Raw genomic sequence first — 23,322 nt, 5'->3', positions numbered from 1 at the left:
GGTTCCATCCCGAACCTGAACAGCATCGTGGACATTCCGACACCGCAACCATCGCAGGAATCGCAGCGGAACAGCTTCGTCGAGCGGATACACGGGCTGACCGATAAGCTGCAGTCGCTCGGCCATCTCGGTCTCGATAGCGGTGGTGACAGTAGCAACAAGGGCAAATGTGGTATGTACCGGAAAACTTTCGCACTACAGGATCCATGGGTTGTGGTTTGCGCCATTTTTCACTTCTGCTTACTTCGCACCCCCTTGCAGGGACGGTCCATCCGATGCTGACGGTAACGCCGAGCCCGATGGGCTGTACGCCACCAATCCTGCAGCCACCGTTCCGTCGCTCGGCCGACTCCAGTCCCTCCCATTCGCATTCGCACAGTCACTCGCAGATTTCCCGGAACTCGTCGCGCAAAAGCAACAACTCCGTCAACTGTCGCATAGAAGGTAAATATTTTTCGTCCCGTCCCGGATGGCCTACTTTTGCGCTACCGTTTCGAAACCAAACGGACCACCGTCACGAAGGACGTTGGAGCAATACGAATCCGAATCGGTTACCAGCAAAGACAGGTGTCCAAACACCGGTTTGATTGTAAAATCAGCCATACAGGAAAAATGCACAAAGCATCTGTCAATCTTCAAGCTGGGACGGTTTTGTTTCTTTTTAAAAACTCATCTCTGATTTCACCCACTGTAACGAAAGAAGCTACCTGTTGCATGTCAATTCACATATCGATTCTGTTTCATACGGATTTGCTAACCGGATGGGCGGAGAGTATTCGAGAAGGGGTTTTTGCGACGTGGACAGTGGAACCGAGCTGGAACGTTAAGCCTCAGCTTAGCCGCCGACAGGGGATGATGTTCTCCCATATGCGTTACCTGTTAGTGATTCAACCTTCATTGCGTATTATATCAACTTCGCCGAACCGAAGGCACGTTCGCACGAACAAATTTAGCGTGCCCGGGAGCTTTGGTGAATTCTCAATTTCCTGGAATCGGTCAACAAGACCGGCGAGCGTGATGGAGTTGATGACGTGACGGCAGGGATTTAACTTCTACACTTTTTTCTACACGTTCCTGCCGTTCGACCTTGCGATACCTATAGCCAGCGCACGGTCATCGAGAACGGAGTTTTCATCTATCTGCGTCTAAAGTGTATTGCTAATACCAAGAACCCTGTTCATTCCGTTGCAGATGTACGGCTGATTCCTAGAAAGCAATCATTTTTGGATCCGTTACTGCTGAAGGTACCGCTCAAGGACGTTGTCTGCTATCTTTCGCTGCTCGAGGCTGGACGGCCGGAGGATAAGCTGGAGTGTAAGTATACAAAAGGGGTGTATTTCAATGATTCGCAACGGTTCGAGAATATTCCTTTGTGAGCAAAGTCTATCCTGAGTATCTATGTGAAACGTTTGTTTTTAAAACAGTTCTTTTCATTTGCCACAGTTCACTTACAGCCACTTTTGTTAAATGTGATATATTTTAATGCGAATTTGTTGCAATAAGTTTCTTTTCACTCAAATAATGCTTTAAGTTAAATAAAGAATAAAAAATCAGAAAAAAATTTACAAAAAATTTTAAACTCGAAAATTTCATAAGGCTTACCCCTTATGTTTTTTTGAGAAATTTTGCAAAAAAATTAAATTGATTTATTTTAATGCCAATTGGTTCAAATAATTTTCTTTTCACTCAAATAATGTTTTAAATTAAAAAAGGAATAAAAAATCAGAAAAAAAAATTATAAAAATTTGAAAATTTTATAAGGCTATAGCTAGTGGGTCAAGAGCAAAGGAGGTATTTTAATCGCTCCGCTCATCTTATTGTGGGTGATCCCGCACAGCCCACGGGAAAAAGAGGTAGCAGTATCGCAGGAATCGCCGCTGTGTGCAGCGCTCCATGTGGAGCTACCTCAAGCACACTTTAGAGAGCGAGAGCGTTGCGCTCCGCTCTTGCAAAAGAGCTACTTGACCCAACGCTACTTGCAGCCAACTTCATCATAACCAAAAATATTACAAAATAAACTTTGCCCTGAAGTATAATTATAAATTGAAAGTTGTACATCCTCCTCTTCCATCTAGACATATTTCACTAGCTGATATGTACTTAAGTGACACTAAAATTGCAAAGTTAGCTTGAGCTCTGCAATCCACTCTGCAAAGACAAACGAAAAAAAAACAATAGAATTTAAATATCGTTTATTTTTCTACATTTGACATCCTTAAAAATAGCAGCTGCAAACTTGCAAACTCCCTTAACTGGCTTTTTTGCAAACTATAAAAAGCAGCACCGAAAGCTCCCGTTTGAAACTAAAACAAAGAAACAGAAGAAGAAAAAAACATACAGAGTCGAAAAAGTTCTTTTAGCTTTGCAATCCACTCAGACGTCGCTGGCAGAGGATCATGAGAAAATAAATAGCACACAACAGAGTGCTTCAGTAATCCTTTGATACGACGAAATGCTCGCGAGCGCCCGTTGGCTGTGAGGCGTCCCCATTACCATACAAATGGCAATCATCAACATTTACGTCCTGTCCGTCCAGCCACTTCGTTTGGTGTGGTATGAAAGCAAAGACTTTGTCCCATTCGGAAGACCGAAACAATAATCCAACCCGGCCCGGTCGCACATGCATAAGAGAATTGCTTTATTTATGGGCACGCAACACTTTGCTGCATACAATCCAGTCGGATGACTTCGATGCTCTTGGTCGCACTATAGTGCATGTTGTACTCACAAAGGACACCCGTCTTCGGTTTACTTTCGATAAGTTTTTTTTTATGTCACTAGGTTTGAATTTTCTCTTCAAACTCGCCCAAAACTACGAGGCGTTTGATTAAGCAGTAAATGAAGCTACCCGAAAGCATGTGTAAGTACTAGGGTGAGGAAATAGAGGTGGATTAGAGGATTGTCCATGTAGAATAGGAAAAATTCCTCCAAGGCTTACACCAACCGCTACATAAGTTTGTCCGGTCTAGGGGAAAAGTTTTCCATCCCTCGTACAACCTTTATTGGCATTGTTCTCCGAAAGAATCTATTACTACAGTGATCCTTTTGCTTCGGGAGAACTTTTGTGGACTCGAGAAGAATGGTGTCTACGGGTTGCGGTAACTTGACCAACGATAAACAATCAAAGCTGGACAACTAGCATTTTCTTGCATCCTGATATTCTCTGTGGTTTTTTTTTTTATTTCAACCAGAGTTCATGTAGGAATAACTTCCTAACGTCCGAGTCAGTAGAAAAAACAAGCACCAGTTTCTGTGTATTCATATAGTTCCCTTTGATCATGTCTGAGTAATGAGTCCGGATTGCATGTATAACTTATGGTTGTACGATTTTCAATCAACATCTATCGACTCTGGGAGAAACACAAAAATGCGAAGATAGCTTGTTATTATATACGCCTTATTGATCGGAATGAACATGATAAAGTCTCGGAGAAGAGAAAAGTCCATCGTCTACATCTTCCATTTCTGTCTTTTATATTGGGAGGGAAACTTTCAAAGCATTGCCGTCAGGATATAACGATTAAACATTCGTATTGAATCGTCCTTTTCATAGCTTGTGGTTCTACTAAATATCAGTTCACATTAGTGCAAAGACCGGAGAATTTGAACATGTTTTTCCTTCCATTTTGAAGCAAGTATGGGATGGAAATGGTAGTTTTTTGTTGGTAAAATAAGGCATCCAATGTTCAATACGATGACATGGGTCGATTTTCTCATACACTAACAAAACGTCAAAGTATCTTCCTTTCTTCCAGATCCCACGTAAGGACGTCATTATCGTCTGTTTCCTCCATCCACATCTAGCTCCATCAATTCCTCAGAAACATTGGATGCGAATGCTATAGCAACACTAATTTTTGCCGATGGGTTTTATGTTCGCTTTTCTGTTTTATCTCATCCATTGACCAAGGAACTGTATTTGGATGTGTGAAAACAGCGCTTCGATCTAACGAAGGCAAAAGAAATATTTGCCGACCAAGGCAAGTGGTTTTCACCTCCATCACCTCCATCTGCTCATGGTCGATCAATTTTCCATTTGAGCGCATAAGTGCCTACCGTCTATTCGTTGATGGATAAACGCCGTTGACTTACGATAAACCGGTAACCGGTTTCACGTTAGCCGCAAAGGTATCGGGTAGGCGGTCACAGAGAAACATTGAATCATAGGATGAATCCGGTCTCTGCTAACTCTTTTTCTTCCTTTCGCTTCCCACGAAAGGAATCCCCGTCCCCGCATCCGGTACGTTCATTCGTCAAGACGCTAACCGGTTGCTGGCGAAAGCCTTTCTCATAATATTTATTTATAGATATATTTCCGATTCATATCAAATGGCAAACCGTCACAGTACCTAAGACGATAAACATACGAACCGGGACCGCAGGAAAGAAAAACACCTCCCAAGAAACATGCCAACGGTACCTTCTCAATCAAAAGCCCCAGGCCGGCAAGAAACAAAAGGCAATGTATTTTCATCGCAGGGTTTTACACAAGATCCTTCGGTGATCCACTAGCCCGAGCAATAGATTGTCGAGCAGTAATGGTACACCACACCGGAGGGTCAACTCGGGATACGATTTTCCGCAGTTTTTTTTCCCCCGCGTGACTTTGGGTTCGACAGCTTGCCTGCTGTGCTCTTTTGCTGTGTGCCGTGCAAATTGTGTGTGTGGATATGGTACAAATAACAAATGGCATTCTCGACGGGAGATGGGTGCTTTTAAGAAAAATGACCAACATTACGGTAGATAAGCTATTTTCGAAATCGTTTCAATTTTTCAAAACACACCCTCCAAAGGCTAGGTTTTTGCTGTGTCGCTTGTGGAAACAAAAAGAAAACGGCCCCAGCATTCCATCATACTAATGATAGAGGGAAGATTGGTTTGATTGTTCCTTATTGTTATGCATTTGGGCAGCAAAGTTTAATGCGCTGTTGATTGATCTGTATTATAAACGATGGTAAAATCGAAATAAATTCCCATTCATCTTGCAATGCAATGGAAACATAAAAATGAATTATTTTTTGTTAATTAAAAATGGAGCCTAGAAAATCAGTTTTGTCAAGTGCCGTTCACGCCTAGCCGAACACTTGCTATCCTGACAAACATTTTCCACTGTTTGCATTATTCTAATGTTTACCGTATTCTGCTCGCAGTTATGTTCCGGCTGTACGACACGGACGGAAATGGTGTCCTCGACACGACCGAAACGGATGCAATCGTCAACCAGATGATGTCGGTAGCGGAATATCTCGGCTGGGACGTGTCCGAACTACGGCCGGTAAGCGTTACAATCAATCCCAACCTGCACGCGCTTCCGATCCGGAAGCATTCGCCATGTTGACCGTTCGTGGTGCACGTGGCATTTTCCGGAATCTAGCCGGTATCACAGTGTGGTGCTAGTTCATAAAAGTGTATCATAAATAGAATCCACCGTGTTTTTCTGTTTGTCTTCACCAGGAAAAGCGTTGCCGTTCAGTTACCGACACAGTTTACTGATTAATTTCTTTTTATCTTTCCTTTTTTCTCCCTTTCTCTCTCTCAATTTTGTTTGCTTGCCGCGGATGCTGCTTCTCGGCACGCAATTCGGTATAAATTCTAAAAACAGATCCTACAGGACATGATGACGGAGATTGACTACGATGGTGATGGGTGCGTTTCGCTGGAAGAATGGCAACGTGGTGGACTGACAACGATCCCGCTGCTGGTACTTCTCGGTAAGCCACAAGTCCCATGGGTACGGTAGGCCATATTATGCACTTCCTAGAACACTTCACAAAAGCTACAGACAGTGTGTGCGACATTTTGTTGCTTTCCACGAAAAACACAAAAACCCTCGATGGTAGCGACATAAAAAGCTAGGCCACGAAACAAACAGTAACATCAAAACACAAAACAAAAATAAAAACAACCACCAATGCAGGAAGCAAAACAGTATGTAATCAAATATCCTGCCAAGCAAACAACCGTCCGGGGACATTCACCGCCAGTCGGTAACTTTCCACCGGACGGGCCCGTTACACGAGGCGTTACTAATGGCGTGCAGAAGATAATGGGGGGGGAGGGGGGGGGCAAAATCGGGCTGCAAATGAGGCTTGCGAATCTTCTAACCGACCGTTTTACCGGAACCGGAGTCCAATTAAAATTGTTATGCTTTCGCACCGGAGATTATTAGAACGAGGAACTTAATGATGGAAAGCTTGACAAGGTGCACACCAGGGGGTGGGGGAGATTTTTTGTTTTGCTCCTGTGCAACGATGTTTTGCTGTTTATTTCGCGAAGTTGAAGATGGTAAATGGCGTCTTGATTTGTTTGTTGTCGCAGCAAGTTCTATTAAGGAGCGTTAAGATCTTACCTTAAGTCGTTTAAAAGCTTCGTTAGTGGTGGAAAACTATGGGAAATTGTGCGTTGTTTAGGAAGAATTTGTCGGCAATTCTTTTCTAGAGGTTTATTACAAGTTTGTGTTCTACTCAGCACAAATTGATAATCTTTTGTTGAAGAATAATTCCTCATCTTCTCATGTTTTCTCCTGTTTAATCCACTTTAATTGAAACTCATTTTCGAACTTCCTATCAAGAGATGTTTTATTATGAACTGAGCTATAAATTCACCACCACCAACAAGTCTTCAAATAGTCTAAAACCGGACAATGTGTGTAAAATGGTTAAGGCATCAACGTTAATGATCGCCACTTATGGCCGATCGGGACCGACCCCTTGGGCGCGCAAATCGTAACCTCGGGCAAAGATAATTCAATCAATTATCCAGTCACCACCGAGCGACGAACGAAACACCTCCGTGTTGGGCTACGTGCGAGCCGTACGGATACTAATCTACACTTAACTTAATTGCTCCATTCTCGTTTGTGGCAGTGTTGCACATCGGTGCAAGAAGCATACGGTGCTTTTCTTCCTGTACGTGCCCAAGTACACGAAGATACTGCTGGGTATCATTTGGGGCAGCTTTGCGGGGTCGGTGCGAAAACCTCTGGAGTGTAATCCACTACGCATCTACACCGAACGAAACCCCTCCCCCATTTACGCTCAATCGGGATAAAGTCGTTTTTGTGTGATAAAAGCTCGTGCTCGAAGTGTTCGGTTAGTTCCCATTCCCAAGGGATCAATTCCGTCAACCGCTAATGCCTTCCCCTTCCCCCCGAAAAACCCACTGACGCTGGGGAAACGATCCCATCCTAATGCTATAATGCAATCGGCAACCGCAAAGCTAACAGTTTCTTCGCCTTTACCACGTAACGTCATCAATCAGCTCGCAAAAAAGCAAACACTGTCATCTTATCCGCACGCTCTGCACGCCACAAATGCAAGGAGAGAAGGACTTCGTAGGGGCATTCGTTCGTCACCTGAAACCAAACTGCCACTGTTTGGCCGCTGCTCTCTTTGTCCGTATCCGTTTGTGACTGTTTTGTTCCTGAGCTTTTGAACCCCGGATTAATACGATTGTGGCTTGCAGTAGCTGGCTTTGCTACAACTTGCTCGGTGCTCGGGTAAATCGATACGATCAAGCATAAAAGGATAGTGAAGTGGTTGCCAATGCCATCCGTCAGTACTGCAAAAAAAAACCACCACCACCACCACCGTCGGAGAAACATCCGTAAACATCTCAGCACAAACGGAAGAAAAGCAGTTCCACTGAAAAATCGGGTCAATGAACACCACCAAACAATAGGGCCGGGCGGGGTGGGAAACGCATCCATCATGCGACGAAGTGCCTTACTAAGCCACCCATCGAGGCAAACCACTCGATAGAGCCAGTGACAGAGACTGATGTGAATCTATTTTTGTGGCCTTTTTTTTTTGGTTTGGTACGGCTATCGACGCCACGGGGGATGATGAGTACTATCGAAATTAATTTTATACTCATGCGTTAGTTTGCTGGCCTTTATTGGGGTTGTCTGTTCGGGGTTCAAACCGGTTTACTTTTTAGCATCGTTATGCTGATCACGTAAGCAAAATGGTATTTGCGTTTTTTCGGGTTTTTACACAGTTCAATCGTTCCGTCAAAATGGACATATTTAAATTGCGTCCGTCGTTATGGATGATATTTATTCGTTTGGATGGCTTTAATAATGGATAGGATAGTTTGATAAATTACCTCATTTTGAAAGCCTTCATATCAACAGATTAATAATGGCTGGCTGTACAGCATTTTTCATTAGGAATGTCCGTGATCTATCGAGTTTAAAAGCAACAGTTCCTCAAATTTTAATTTTAAAAGGGTTTTACCTCATGGAGTGCCTTCCATTGAAAATTAGATTTATCTCGAAGCACATCTTTCAGCCAGCGAGAAATTGTGTTCCACCGCAAACAAGGGTTGCTGCAGAACATTTGATGTTTTCCCTAACTTTTCATATTGATTAACGATTTAGGGCAAGTATTTAACTTTTTCTTAACTCAGAAGGAATATTAATTGTTAGATCAAAGGACATTGATAGGTAAACACTTCCCACTTCCCATGCAAAGCATGATAAAAAGGCAAAAAACTTAATAAATGTAGCTAAATTAGAATTCTACTGAATGCGTCATTGAATGGTACGTGTTATCAGTACTGTACTGTACTGTTAAAGCATTGCAGAATGTTCTGTAACGTTCGCACAACAGCTGTGTAAAGATAGTTTCGTAATGCGAATCCACTTCATTTCGTATTTCCCGGTGGCATTGTTTGCCATCTCAAACACATATCGAACTGGAGTGTTCCAGCTGGTCATTAGTATTCCTGCCCTGGCCCCGAAGCCTTAGCCATGTTCCCGGCTAGCATCAATCTCTCAGTATGGAAACGAGCGTCAAGCTTCGGTTGGGTAATGGCCTCACTTTGGTGATATGTTCTATGCCTGTGAGAAAATTTTAGAACACTTTTGTGCGGACACGACTCACCTTGGCCCGAAGCTTAATGCAAAAGCGTGGTGTGCAATTTTTGCACCAGGTTCGCTTTTTCGATGTGAAACATCACCGTCCAATCCCGAAAACCCATCACTATCGATCATGGTACGGTCGCGTTCTTGGAAATCCCTCGAGGAAATGGACGATTTTCCGATGGCTAATTCCTGGTAATTGATGGCGCCCCGTACGACGAACGGGGAATCTCAACGGGCACATAAATCCTTCCAATTCTAGTTTTTTTCCCCGACTGGCGCTCTGCCATGTACGGATCCATTAAAATTCCTTTTCCATTTTTTTATTTGTTTGTTTTCCATTTTTTGTCCTTCCATTTGGGACGATTGTTACAAAACGTATCCAGGCGTCGACAACACGCTCAAGGAAGATGGATACCATGTGTGGCGATTGAAACATTTCAGCAAACCTGCCTACTGCAACATGTGCCTCAATATGCTTGTCGGGCTTGGGAAGAAGGGCCTCTGCTGTGTGCGTAAGTATCTTTCTATTTTCCAACAATTACCAAGCTTATGTGTGTGGTGGATAGAAATTGAAATAAAGCATTCGGTTTTTGGACATGTTTCAAATCCTTCTTTCATCCCCCTCTTTTTCCCCAGTCTGCAAATACACGGTGCACGAACGTTGCGTCCAGCGGGCTCCTGCGTCCTGCATCGCTACCTACGTGAAATCGAAAAAGTCAAAGGCCACTGCCACGTTCCAGCATCATTGGGTCGAAGGGAACTGTTACGGGCGATGTTCGAAATGCCGCAAGCGGATCAAAGCATACAATGGCATTACTGGGCTGACCTGCCGTTGGTGTCGCATGATGGTAAGCACATTCTCTACCGTTGCGCCTCCATTTTTGGAATGTAGCCGAATGGAGCCGTATATCGGATTTACATGCGCTTTTCATGTTCCGTTACCCACATCAGGCCTTTGATTTACACATGTTTTTCAACCAGAAACTCACCAGTTGTTCGAAAATGCTTAATTAACTCCCCACTGTTAGATATTGCCGTTGAAGCGTTTGATTTCAAATGCGCTTAACAATGGAGACGCCTGGTAGTTCATGGGAAATGAGATAAATAATTCTGGCCAAAGCTTATTATGCCCATCAAATGTTGAAGGGCATAAATACATAAATTAAATATAATCAAAATTTACATTCAATTGTATTTTGTGTGGTATTTTTGACGCCATTGTTGAGATATTCGAATGCTGGTCGATATAAAATAATCTCCATAGTAATGTTCCATTAATACTAATTGAATTGCTGAAATGAGTTAAGTTATGTGTGCTGTTTCTTTTGATTTATGCAAGGATTGTAGTATGCGGAATAGCAATATGGCCTCGCGTTTTCATATAAAATAAAAAACAAATACAGTTGTATCGCAAGTTTCGCAATTCATAATGGAGACGCCTGGTAGCTTATGGTGAACTAAAGCTTTTGCTCACTTTTTTTTTAATTTTTTTTTCATATAAACCTGCATTCCTTAAATGTCTTTTTCGCAAAAACTAATCACTATATGGTGCGTGTGTGTGTGTTCAACGATTTAAATGCACGGAAAGTCCTACGTTACAGTAAAGGAGAAATGAGTTTTCGTTTACATTAACCATCTTCCCCACTTCCGTACCGTATCGTTAATACTCTTCCGTATCATTTGCAGCTTCACAACAAGTGCGCCACGCTCGTAAAAGCTGAGTGTACGCTTGGGGAGTTTGCCAACCTCGTACTACCACCGACCTCCATCTGTCCAGCGGTGCTCGATCGTCAGAAATCGATCAATTTCACCACCAACAAGGGAAAGGTAAGTCCCGTTTGCAAAACTCATTTATTTCCTTTGCCAGCGCGTGCACAACCAGTGGAAAATGGAACGTTAAATGAAGCAACAAAAAATACGCGTTTACGCGATACGAAACTGACGTTATTGGTAATCACTTCATGCCTGGGCATTTGTCTGTTTCCGGTGGTGATAAATTGCTTACCATTAATTTATTCAATGTGTGTGTATGTGTATGGAGAAGCATCAATTCAAATCAATATTTACCGTAAAACCGGAGTGATTTTTTTTTAAATGTTAATGACGTTTTGATTAAATCGGTAAAATCTTATTCCGATTGATTTTGTTTTCTCTTCATTATACATTCAATTAGGTATTTTCTTAAGCTCCAGTAGGCAGCAATAAAAATAAGCTTCAATGTAAAGAATTTCTCTTCCGTAAAGATTTGTTGCGAGATTTAATATTTTATCCATTTTGAACCGTTTAAACTAGGAAATCGTTTCATTTCCTATGCCTTCTTCTTCGTTTTCTCTTCATTTTCAGAGCGTACCATCGACAATACACTTCCAAATCACTAGCGATCCCGGATGGTGTCCACTGCTCGTATTTATTAATCCAAAAAGTGGCGGCCGGCAGGGTGATCGAATTTTGCGCAAGTTTCAATACTTGCTGAACCCGCGCCAGGTGTACGACCTGTCCAAAGGTGGTCCGCTCGAGGGCCTTACGATGTTCAAGGACGTGCCCAACTTTAAGGTAATATGCTGCGGTGGCGATGGCACAGTCGGCTGGGTACTGGAAGCAATGGATAGCATCGTGTTACAGACGCAACCATCGATTGGCGTTATTCCGCTCGGTACCGGTAACGATTTGGCCCGCTGCCTGCGATGGGGCGGAGGGTACGAGGGTGAAAGCATCCCCAAGATTTTGGACAAGATCAATCGTGCCTCGGTCGTGATGTTGGATCGATGGAGCATCGAGGTTAAAAACAATCCATTGGCCGCCGAAGAGACGCCCACGGTAATGCCCGGCCACAAGGTAACGCTTGAATGGGATTGAGATATACCGGAATGGCTTTCTTTCTCCTGCTTCTCCTTACATATTTATTACCTTATTTTACCGACTGCCGCATCTTTACAACATCCTCCCCCTCTACCAGGTGACGCTGTCCGAGAACGTACAAAAGGTAATAGAGCTCTCGCATCGCATAATTGCTGAAAAATCTGTGATCCCAACCAACGATGAAGTTGAAAATAGTACAAACGCGACCGAGCTACCAACCAACGGCACGGCGCAACGTGCCCACGTGAGTGACAATAATGGTGCCGGGGGTGAACAGGACGCCGATGGGTGTGGAGTCTCCACCGGTACGCCACCGCCCACACCGACCTCAGCCACATTCGGACCTACCGAGCGCATAATGGAAGGTTTCATAGTCGAGCATGCCACTAGCGGCACGGTAGCGCTGACCAACGGTGGTGCAACGGTAGTGTCCGGTGTCGACATGGCGGCTAACACCGTTACCAACACTAATAGCAGCGATGTCGATAACGGCACCGTGTGTGCGAACGATACAGCAGAGCGTACAGTGGACGATACCGTGAATAGTTCCTATCCACAGCAGCAGCAGCAGCAGCACCAGCACAGCAACGGTGGCACCACGGACAAACCGAGACCGGAGAAGAAAATTATCGACCTACCAAAGTTGATAAAACCGCAGGTCGGATCGGAATTCACCGTGCCGTACAACATTGTCAATAACTACTTTTCCGTGGGTGTGGTAAGTAGACAAAAAACGGTGATCGGTAGCAATTCGCATCACGGGGCGAGGTTTTGCCTGAAGTGAATGAGAAATAAAACTGATGCACAATGGGGCGGGCGTCGGGAGGTTTTATCTATATCGTACGAAGCGTCTGTGCAAAGCACTTGGCAAAGTCACTGCCTTTTGAAGTCGGCCGTGCCGATGAAAAGCGTTTTCGGAGCCCAGGAAATGATAGTTCGCTCTTCGGAAAATCATTTACGGATGACCACCACACAACCGACCGCCGAATGTTGGAGGAAGAAAAGCGAATGGAAAAACCACTATTTACGCACCTCGAATGGAACGTTTCTTTCGTTCCTTCAGCGCAAAACTAGAGGCCCTCTATAGTCTAGAGTCTATAACGAGGACAGATTTAACCTAACGAGAAGATATTGGGGTTCTCTAGTTGAACTTTTTATTTACGTTTCGAACCATCGTTTCGGACCAAGGAGGCAAACTCAACCACGCTTTCCATTTATCTAGTTGACTAATTTGTGCTAGGAGTTCTTAAACCTACCACATCGAAGGGCGAGGCCTTCCTGGACTTTGAGACTGGAATGACTGGAACAGGGTTTTTTATGCATTTTGCTTGTGTTTTGTACGGTCTCAGGTTTTACACTCTTCTTGTTGTGTTACACATCCGTTTTCCGGATGACCTGGATTGGGAACAACCCTGTAAAAGCACCACCAACATGGCAAAGCAACGGAAGTATTTTTTTATCGCAAATGTTGTAGAAATTAAACAGTAATTAGTGTGCCCGTTTGTTTGTGCCCGAGTACCGAGAGCATTTGCACATGTACTTGTCGTGTACAATTTGACCATGTTTTAAAACACTGATCTCGTTAACGTTTGCCGACACTTTAACACACTCGCCCTCGTACTATCTTACGACGGTTTGCTGTTTAATTATTCAACCAACCAGCTGCAGCAGCTGATGTTGGGATCGTGCCGTAGTGTAACCACTTCTTCACAGTCGGAATCCGGGAGAATCGGTGTACGATTGTGTATCGTTTTGTTACGAAGTATTCAATAAGCTTACCAATCCCCACTCATCCCACTAAGAGGATGCCAGCGTTGGTGCTGGCTCCAAAACTAGGGAAGGGTACTTTACATGTTTGAAGTATGTTTGTTTGGGTGTTGCTTGGGTGGTAAAAGCGAAACGACACTCGAATGCTTTATGGTGAGAATTATGTTGCATATTGTATGATGGGAAACTGTGCAAGACATGCTTTCGCCCCGAGGTGATCGGAAGCATTTTACACAGGCGGAAAGCCAACTGCTTATTTGTTTAGAGCTTTGTTTTATTAGCAGCACACTCCGAAAATAAGCGCCTGTAGAATGATATTGATTTAAAGCTCCACGCTTTGTGTTCTTTTTAGTGAGAAATCAAAATATTTTGTATCAAGTTCCATTTAGTTCATTTAGCAGCAAATGTATAGTAAGTTTTAACTTCAACCTTGAATCCCCGTTGGTGGAAAGCTATTTAGCACAACGAAAGCTCATAACAAGGATAAAAAGAGCTTATTGACTTCTTAACTGTCGTCTCAAAATCTACCCGTCGTACAAAAGTTATTTTGAAGAAGATTTATTCTTCGTTTGATTTACTTCTTTCCTTCATGCGGAGTGTCACGCAAAGCTCAAACGCTACCATGCGCAAGCAATATATTTTGTGATTTTAGATACCCACGGCATCGACTCCAAGCATCGTCCTTACTTTCCCACCTCCACAACAGTTGCACAGTTTCACTCATTTCCAAAAAAAAACTGTTGCACCCCACAAAACAATTTGTCCGTCCGATTATGCTTCTATTATTTGACCGCGGTTTGGAAAACCAGGCGCGGCGTGAAGAAATTTATTGCTTCCGACATTTCGCCAGTACCGGGCTGTGTACCGGGGAAAAAAGAAGAACAAAACCCACTGCCACGGTTTTTGGAATTTTGCACACGCTGCAGAAGGGATTATTAAAATATATTCCACCTCCCCCGATGGCCGAAAAAGAGTGTTGAACCGTGCGATCATAAATAACTGGGGGTCTCACTGAGCTGGCATGCCAGCAACCGGGCATCAATTTCATTCCAACAACGATACTCCAATCTCTTCCTTCCCCCCGAAAAAAAAACGAAATCCGGAACATCAAAGCATAATTTTCACCCCAAAACAGGTCTCCCGCCCCACTCCGGTGTGTGTGTGTGTCGTTGTGTCTACTTTGCACAAAGCACCAAAGCCCAATCAAAGTTGCATAAGCGACCGAAACTTCGAATTGGTAGTAAATTCGTGTGCGCGCATTTAACATTCCGCTCATAAATAACTTCTGTTCCGCTCCATTCACACAGAAATTCGTATTACGACATACGTATGGTCGCGTGCGTGTCTGTGTGTATTTTGTGTGTGTGTGTGTAATTTTAGTAATCTACCACCAAAATCATCTACCCATTTGTCCAGAGTTCGGTGGTTTTGAGCAACAACATACACAAGAAATTAGCATAGAAACAATGCTACCCCAAACCGGAACTGCAATCAGCAAGCGCCCCAAAAACCGGAAGGAGCGCTTTCCATTTCGTCTAGTATTAGTTGCTTTGCTTAAGCATCTTCCCGTTTCGTACCTCCTCATAAGAAAAACTTTCCTTCATGCTTCTTGGAACCGAAAGATTATGTAAAAAGAGCACCAAAAAGAAAAACTATCCCCAAGTAAGGCACGCAAGCTCCTTTCCGTACAATCGAATCAGTGAAATCGTGGCACACCGTTCAATAAATTCTGCTCCTGACACTGGACAAAATATGCTTTGCTGGCTTGGAATTACTTCCGCACCCCACATGTTCCGGCTTGAAATGCTGACTGGCTTCTCGCATACAACGTAACCACACAGCGAAGTGGCTTTCGAGTGTGATAAAAATCTGTTAAGTGTCTTAAGCTATTGCCCGCTCGTAGCTTACCTCCGTTTTGCTTCATTTGTAAGTCGATTGGGGCTTGTGATTTCAAAATTGCCCACCCTCAATTCTAAACCATTTCACCTATTAAAAATACCGGGTAAATCCGGGTCAACTTGTTCGGTTCGGGCGCGGGTCTGGGCGGTAACTAAAGCTTGTCTATTTATAGTTCCAACGCAATCGTTTCCCGTAACGCAATTACACCCCAAGGGAGCCAATTTTATTTGTATTTTTTTATTCTAACCGTGTTGAGGATTCCGATTCCCTACGATCATGGTAGAGATGAGAATAACAACTCTTTTTAGTGAATCAACTCAGAGAGTGGATGAGTCATTATTAGGAGTCAGCTCGTTTAACGACTCATTTCGGAGTCATAAAAAAAATAAAAAAAAATAAAAATTTGGAAATTTTCTAAGGCTGTAGCCTTAGTTTTTTTTGAGTAATTTAGCAAAATTTTATAAATTGATTTATTTTAATGCTAATTGGTTGAAATAAGTTTCTTTTCGCTTAAGTAATGCTTTAAATAAAAAAACGAATAAAAAATAATAAAAAAATAAAAAAATTCTATAAACTTGAAAATTTTCTAAGGCTATAGCCTTAGATTTTTTTTGGGAAATTTAGCAAAATTTTATAAATTGATTTATTTTAATGCGCATTAGTTGAAATAAGTTTCTTTTCACTCAAATAATGCTTTAAATTAAAAAAAGAATAAAAAAATTGAATTTAGAAATTTGAGTGAGTAAGTGAAAAAAGAGTCGCTAAAACTCCTCATGGTGAGTGAACGAAACTCGTTCAATACAACGTTTCAACTCACTATCTCACTCTTACTCACTTTGCACATCTCTAGATCATGATAGAAATTAAAAAAGTAAGAAATTGCTTCGAACGTCTTACAGCACACGAATGCTTACCTATAGTCAGGTCCTAGTGTCTTTGTCGCATGGTGTCGTCTATCTCATCCATTTGCGTTCTTCTCCGGTGCAACAAAGCACGCTTGCCGGGACGTGAAATGTAATTTAATTAATTTAACGATTAAAAACCAGTTCGCTTTCGCAAAACCGAAAGCGACTGGTGCTGGGTGGGATTAAGTGGCTAAATGAATACGACCCGGCCTTCAATCGGGCAGGGGGCCCTCAACATTTCCCAAGGTTTCCGGACGACTGAATTGGATAACATGGGATGTATTGCTATCAGCTAATTATCTCACCGTTATCTGCACACAAATCAGTATCCTCTCTTTCCCCCCGGGGGTGGGTGGGTTACAATCCATCACTAGCGAAGGCTAATTACGGGTCTGTAAGAACGTCCGATTATTGAAGATTTTAAATGGAAATGGGTAAAATGTCGAAGCACGGCAAATGAATTATAAATCCGATCTGTTTCGCTTCGTAGCCCTTTTCGCCAATCCTTAAAAATAATGAGCGGTAAAATTATATCGCGTGACTATTGGCCGTTCCCTACCAGTAAACGGTTGATGACAGGGTTAACAGAGACCAAGTGCTTTTTGGTGCCGGCACAATATTTCGGACGCATAATCACGCAATCGTTTCGATAAACGTTTCCATTCTTCTTTTTTTCGCTCCTCTTTGTCCATTTGCAGGATGCCGCCATCTGTGTTAAATTTCATCTGGAACGTGAGAAAAATCCGCACAAATTCAACAGTCGCATGAAGAACAAGCTTTGGTACTTTGAGTACGCTACGTCGGAAACGTTCGCTGCGTCCTGCAAGAATTTGCACGAAAATTTGGAGATTGTGGTATGAGTTGGATTCTGTTTATGTTGCTTTTACGTCGAATGGAATTTTTATTCCAATTTCTGATTTCCAGTGTGATGGTGTTTCACTGGAGCTGGCGAACGGTCCACAGCTGCAGGGTATAGCGTTACTGAACATCCCCTACACACACGGTGGCTCCAATCTATGGGGCGAACATCTGTCCCAGAAGCGTATGCGCAAAGGTCCGTTTCGAAAGAAGCTTAAAAACTCCGACAAGGAACTCTCGGCGAACAGTTTCAACTCGGTCGATCTTTCAATCGCCATACAAGGTAAGCCCGAGACCGAGAGTTACTACCTCCTGTGCGAGATATCATACTGTTACGTCCATTTTTCCAGATATTGGAGATCGTAAGATAGAAGTGATCGGGCTAGAGAACTGTCTTCATATGGGACAGGTACGAACGGGTCTCCGGGCATCCGGCCGCCGACTGGCACAGTGTAGCGAGGTAATAATGACTACCAAAAAAACCTTCCCCATGCAGATCGACGGTGAGCCCTGGATGCAGGGACCTTGCACGGTAAGTAACCGTAGAACTTCTCTTAGCAGCTTTTTCTCACGAACCATTTCTTTTTTCTTCAGATAAAGCTAACACACAAAAACCAAGTGCCAATGCTAATGGCACCCCGGTCAGAGAAAGGTAGCGGATTCTTTAGCTTTCTAAAAAGATGACTCACGAGAAAGTCGAGCAGCGACACCGTCCCGATCGAGGCCTAATGAAGGTTAATTAGTACACGCGACGGTTTAACCACCTGCACATTTTTACGAAGGTCTTCGCCACCTTGGCATACCCTGTCAGCTGGAACAGTGGACAGTGAACGTAAACTGATAGCTTTAATCCAATGAACCAAAACCCCCGTGTTAAACCAGTACGTATCGTAATAGTGTAGCGAAATAGTAAATCGTACACAATCGAGATCTCGTCTCGTAATGACTTCATCAAAAGCACATCATCCACCACTGTTTTACGTCTGTCAGGTTAGGTCAGGTTTATGAACTTACAACAAAATTCACACACACACACACACACCCACTTCCCTTAACGTCCGCGACCAATATCTAGTACAAATGGTGAAAAAGTAATCAAAAAAACACTAAATCCTGAAGTCACAAAACACCCAACGGTAGAGAACTAATCTAATCGGAGCGTTCCGATAATTAAAATAATGCGTATTACTCGTCTATGGAGAGATGGACCGTATTAGCTCTCTATTCATTTCCTCAACCATGAGCTGTCCGAGTTTTTGGAGTAAGCTACAAACAGAGCCACCACTCCACAAGTCCTCTAGCGGAAACATCATGGAACTACGATCTGTTACAACCTAAGTATATATACCCTAGCATCTAAGCGCCCATGAATGATGATGTGTACCGTACATGTATCGCTGTCCAAATATGGTTTTAATCTTGTTCGTCAAACGAACCATCGAATCTGTTGTTACTCATAGTGTGATAGCCAACTGTTATATGTTCACCGTTCATCGTACATCGTGTAAAGATAGTTTCCCTCGTCTACGGTGTGTAGGACACATCTGGCTACTACATTGCACGCACTACTACTACTACTACTACTACTACTACTACTACTACTACTACGCGGGCATGTCTGTACTCATACTCTCATCGATGGAATCTGTGAATCTGTGGTACTGTTTGTGACGTTAAGCGTTCCCATACTGTATTAGTTGAGAATATACAACACCTTACTATATTACTATATTTACCTAATGCATATTATACACTAACTGTGCGCACACCCGATAACATCGTGGTGTGCACATCGTACAAAAAAAAACACACACACACAAAACACTACAAGAAATGCGATTGAAATAATTGATCGCTGCTATGTGACTGGTTCATGTGCTTTAAATACAAATGGAATATTTTACACTTCTACTTGGACGGTTGATGGTTAAATGGTAGATCAACAACAAATACGTTACAATCTGCAGCTTTCTTTGTCATTTTGTTTTTTGTGGAACCATATACATACATATCCTTGTAAAGAGAGAGAAGTGTGAGGGAGCTGATCTATTCGAGTTATTTTTCGATCTCTTCTTCACACGGTGTAAAAAAAAAATCAAAAAGATTTATATCCTTACAAATTATCCTGCATTTACTTCACTGAAACGCTTGTTGCTGATTTTCACGAAACCATCAACAGTCAAGATCCAGAACAAAAGTATTTCTAATAAATGTTGAGTATTGTGTATAGTTTCTACAACCCACCCAGGGGCTGGAATGAATAAGCATAACTTCTATGTGTTATTATGCGTGTCATAATTCTATCAAGTGCACATACTACTCGAAAAATAGACTACCGTAGTGAGAACGATCATGCTTAATCTCACGTAAAAACTACAAACAAAGCTAGAGACCATGTGACCTACCCGAGGTCTGTACATATATGGTTCGCTATCGTAAACTAAAAATCTCGAATCAAAGATATTGTTTATTTGCAATCTGCAAAGCAAAACGGTTATTGTACGTACATTTAGGTAATAGAAGCCAGTAATAGAGAATCTCTACCGCATCGAATACTATGCAACGTGCGTGTCTGCATGTGTAGGTAAAAATATAGTATACTAGCAAAAAACTTTACAGAGCAAAAAAAAAAATTAAGCAACTTTTAATTCGCATCGCAGATCAGCACTACTACGTACTGCGCTACTTTTTTCAATTTAGTTAGAAACGTTTTTTGTTTTTTACTTCGAAAAAGGAAAAAAACAAAACAAACACCACAGTAGCAGTTAACAAACTACGATTAAATATTAATCAAAATGGAGACACGTTTCTCGGCATGATAGAGCATTAATACCCAGAGACCAATTTGATTGTGTAACGGGCGGGAGTAGGCACGGGAAGAAGAAACTTATCCGGAAGGCACTTGGTGACTTAACTTAAGAGATAAGACCAATCGAAACCAGCAGGACGATTCGACGGTTTGTAGGGAACGAGGAATTCAAATCGATACCGCCGGAATGTGGCAAAAGGTGTGTACGATACGGTTAATGATATAATGATAATAAACAACTGAAATTCTAAAGTAGCTTAAGAGAACACTATTAGGTACATAATATAGAAGTTCTATCGAACAAGATGTAGTAAAAAACAGATTTAATAGTAAAAAACAAAGATAGAACGAAGGAAAGCCACAAGCTAGACACCAACCGGTACTAAAGGAACTTACTTCAAGTGTTTAGATAGCAAAACAATAACTAAGAATATATATCATTACTAGTCAATGCATAAAGGAGACGAACTACGAAATAATATAAAGTGAAAAGGGGGCAAATGTTACCAAGAGTGTGCTTATTAGAGCCATTTCTTACTCATGAACCGTGTCACTTCAAGACGAACCGTTTCCTGTGCGCATACTTTTAAAACAATCGACCCATCGGTAACGCCTTCTGTGCCCATCCCGTGGGCTGGCTCCTGGCGATCGGTATACACTCATTCATACATACAAATACAAGCGCACGGATTAAGCCACACGTCCACGGGATGGCCAGTATGCGATGGTCCGGGGTGAGCAGTAGTTTGAGGCCTAAAGCTGTTTTTATACAATACGGTTAGCAGATAACGAAACCATGTCCGTGCTCGTGCCGGCTGTATAGAGAAGGGGGGGAGGAATATTTTAAAACTATCGAATTGTGTAACTCTAATTAACGGATCTGACTAATATTGCTGGCGAATTGGGCTAGTGTAGTGTAGTGTACAGTAAACATAAGACAACAACTTCAAATTATTCGTACATCCTAATAAGATAAGATACATACTGTCGAGTGAATTGTAAGTAATCATAAGCTGTACATAGTGATACTCTGAGCTGGAATTAATTATTTATGAATCGTTTATTTTTACTCTCCGGTTAGTTAGCGTTTACACCAGTGCTTTCAACATGTGTTAAATTAACTCACAAACCCATCATAGAAATGATGCGTTTAGGAAGATAATTTCCTCATCTGTTTGTTGATCTTTGTTCTGTTTTTCTGTTTTCTCATCGTATCAAACAGAAGAATACACGTTCTAAATCATAATCCGTTTTGTGTCGGATGAAAAAGTACGATAGAAATAATTAAATTAATAAAAAAAGACTTGTAATTAATGGTACTTATGCCTGCAAAGAACACACAAACATTCGGACCAAACGGGGCACTAGTAAGAATTTAAACCAAAGCGAAACGAAACGTTATGTATCTCGGATGCACATATTGATTGCAGTTACATACAACACAACCTATAATAGCACAAGAATGATAAATCTTTACCATGAATTGTATTTTTATTATGCATGTACTTGAAGATACAGACTCGACCCCACCCCTAGTGCAGCAAAGAATCCCGCCAAGGGTTCAAATTATTTTGAGGGTCCCGTAAACTAGTCGTACCTATGTGTATTACACCCGATATTTGTAATGTCGTTTGTGTGTCGTATACACGTCACCGTTACAGCTAGAAAATCAAAGATCAAACACTGTCCACGAAAAAAACCTGTCCCGCTCTTGTATCTTGTGTGTAGGCAAGTTTAGTAAGCGAATGCGTAAAGAAGAGGGAAACACGAAAGGGAGCATTCATATTTTGGGAGAATTTTTCCCCTTTCTTCAGTTCTACAGACTAAAGTCTACCGAATCGTTACTCAATCACTGGGACGTTTTTAAGGGGCGTCATGCACAACACAACACACCGACCGTTATTCGTACCTAGATAGAAAGTATAGTGAGTTGCGTACCAGTAGTATAGGAGAGCTTACATTTCGTCCTTCGTCCGCTGAGGTACGATCGCTTAACGCAACTGCATAATATTCTTGTGCTGTTATGTCCTGTGCGCGCGGCTAGACCACCGTTTATTAAGTGTAGCATTGTGTACGCCTCGACCTCGAACTGGCCCCATCAGTTCTGCTATCTTTGTCATAGTTCAATTTTGTCGCCACATTTCGTGCATGTACATTGCTGCCACCGTACCGCTGTTGTAATGTTAAATGCATCCCAAAAAAACCAAAGAATCGCATATACTGTGCAGCTTAAACCCTATTCGCTAGCCACTCATCGCCTGACCACTGTAGAAGGGACGTTGGATTATTAATGAATGTACATATTTGGAAACAGTGTAAACTTGTGATCGTGTCGGGAAGTGATGGAGATAACGAAACTATCTACTTAAAAGCTCCTTCTCTGCTACTCAGTATTTAAACGAGATGTACTATAATAGTATTACAAACAGCCAGACGGAACTAGGCGCGAGGTAAAACAATCGGCCTCGTACATTCATCGGCTACATCGCCGTTCGTGTAATTTATTACTGAATGTAAAACTATACATATGACATATGGAAGTTTGGAAACAATAAATTAATTCTACACCACAAAGGACAGTTACATAGTTATTTTGGGAATGGATTTTGCTTCATCGCCGTTTTCGCATCCATCTCGATCCGGTCGTACATCCATTTGCGATACTTTCGACACACCTTTCCACATTTGCCACCACCACAGTCGGAACACGGCATGTGGCAACCGGGACATCGCTGTTCCAGACAATCGCACAAATCCACACCGTTGCTCCGCAGGATGCCCTTCTCATTGTACAGCCCGATCTGTTTCGTTGCGCGTATGCTACGCTCCATCTTCCGCTTTTCGCGTTGCGATTTGCCCGGATCAAAATCAGCCAAGAATTTGGAGTTTTCATCAAACAGTCTGTTCCGTTGGATACGCTTCGTTCGTCCTCTTTTAGTCCCATTAGTCTCATCGCTGTTTTCGGTATTTTTATCCTTGCTATCGGCATCGTCGTACTTTACCGTGCTACTAGGGTCGCAGCTGGTTTCCGCTTTGGCACTCGATTCACTTTCATCCTTTGCGCTTCGGCTAGCAGCACTTTTTTTAGAACCGGTATGCGACATTTTGGTAAAGTCCATCCGCTCGTTAGTATCGTTTTCATCCGATGAATCCGATATGCTGAGTATAAAATCATCCATCACAAAATTTATTATTGTTTGGAGTAACAACTTTCCCGCATCGAAGCTTTGTTTACATTCTGTGTTACATTGTCAAATTGGCGCAACCCGCTGTCAGAGGAAGCTTAATTCCCTCAGCACTAGGTGGCGTCAATTAGGCTGCGTTCTTTCTTCTACCCCGTATGTCAAAACGAAACGCGA

At 42.4% G+C, this 23,322-nt stretch overlaps 2 protein-coding genes across 6 annotated transcripts in view; one reads left to right on the top strand and one right to left on the bottom strand.

Moving 5' to 3' along the window:
* Positions 1-18,750, top strand: part of LOC125771134 (diacylglycerol kinase 1) — a 73,672-nt gene extending 54,922 nt beyond the window's left edge. For 4 of the 5 annotated variants that reach the window (XM_049441480.1, XM_049441483.1, XM_049441481.1 and 1 more), the window contains exons 6-19: positions 2-172; positions 262-444; positions 1,192-1,314; positions 5,151-5,275; positions 5,603-5,711; positions 9,250-9,378; positions 9,503-9,714; positions 10,553-10,693; positions 11,210-11,701; positions 11,823-12,443; positions 16,995-17,150; positions 17,221-17,437; positions 17,505-17,686; positions 17,749-18,750. In XM_049441480.1, coding sequence (XP_049297437.1) covers positions 2-172; positions 262-444; positions 1,192-1,314; positions 5,151-5,275; positions 5,603-5,711; positions 9,250-9,378; positions 9,503-9,714; positions 10,553-10,693; positions 11,210-11,701; positions 11,823-12,443; positions 16,995-17,150; positions 17,221-17,437; positions 17,505-17,686; positions 17,749-17,838 — 2,951 coding nt within the window. In that variant the 3' untranslated portion in view covers positions 17,839-18,750. The remainder of the gene's footprint in view (position 1; positions 173-261; positions 445-1,191; positions 1,315-5,150; positions 5,276-5,602; positions 5,712-9,249; positions 9,379-9,502; positions 9,715-10,552; positions 10,694-11,209; positions 11,702-11,822; positions 12,444-16,994; positions 17,151-17,220; positions 17,438-17,504; positions 17,687-17,748) is intronic. The other variant, XM_049441485.1, reaches the window with a different exon arrangement.
* A 2,679-nt stretch (positions 18,751-21,429) lies between these two features.
* Positions 21,430-23,222, bottom strand: LOC125771203 (ARL14 effector protein). The gene has a single exon (XM_049441600.1). It carries the CDS (start codon positions 23,140-23,142, stop codon positions 22,552-22,554), a length of 591 nt encoding a protein of 196 aa, XP_049297557.1. The 5' UTR covers positions 23,143-23,222; the 3' UTR covers positions 21,430-22,551.
* Positions 23,223-23,322: the final 100 nt, after the last annotated feature.

The sequence above is a fragment of the Anopheles funestus genome, chromosome 3RL, assembly GCF_943734845.2.
Source record: "Anopheles funestus chromosome 3RL, idAnoFuneDA-416_04, whole genome shotgun sequence".
Classification (NCBI taxonomy): domain Eukaryota; kingdom Metazoa; phylum Arthropoda; class Insecta; order Diptera; family Culicidae; genus Anopheles; species Anopheles funestus.
This window is presented reverse-complemented; position numbering and strand designations above follow the sequence as displayed.

Excerpts from the sequence above, each read along its gene's own strand:
- LOC125771203 (XM_049441600.1), bottom strand. The coding sequence starts at position 23,142 with ATGGATGATTTTATACTCAGCATATCGGATTCATCGGATGAAAACGAT.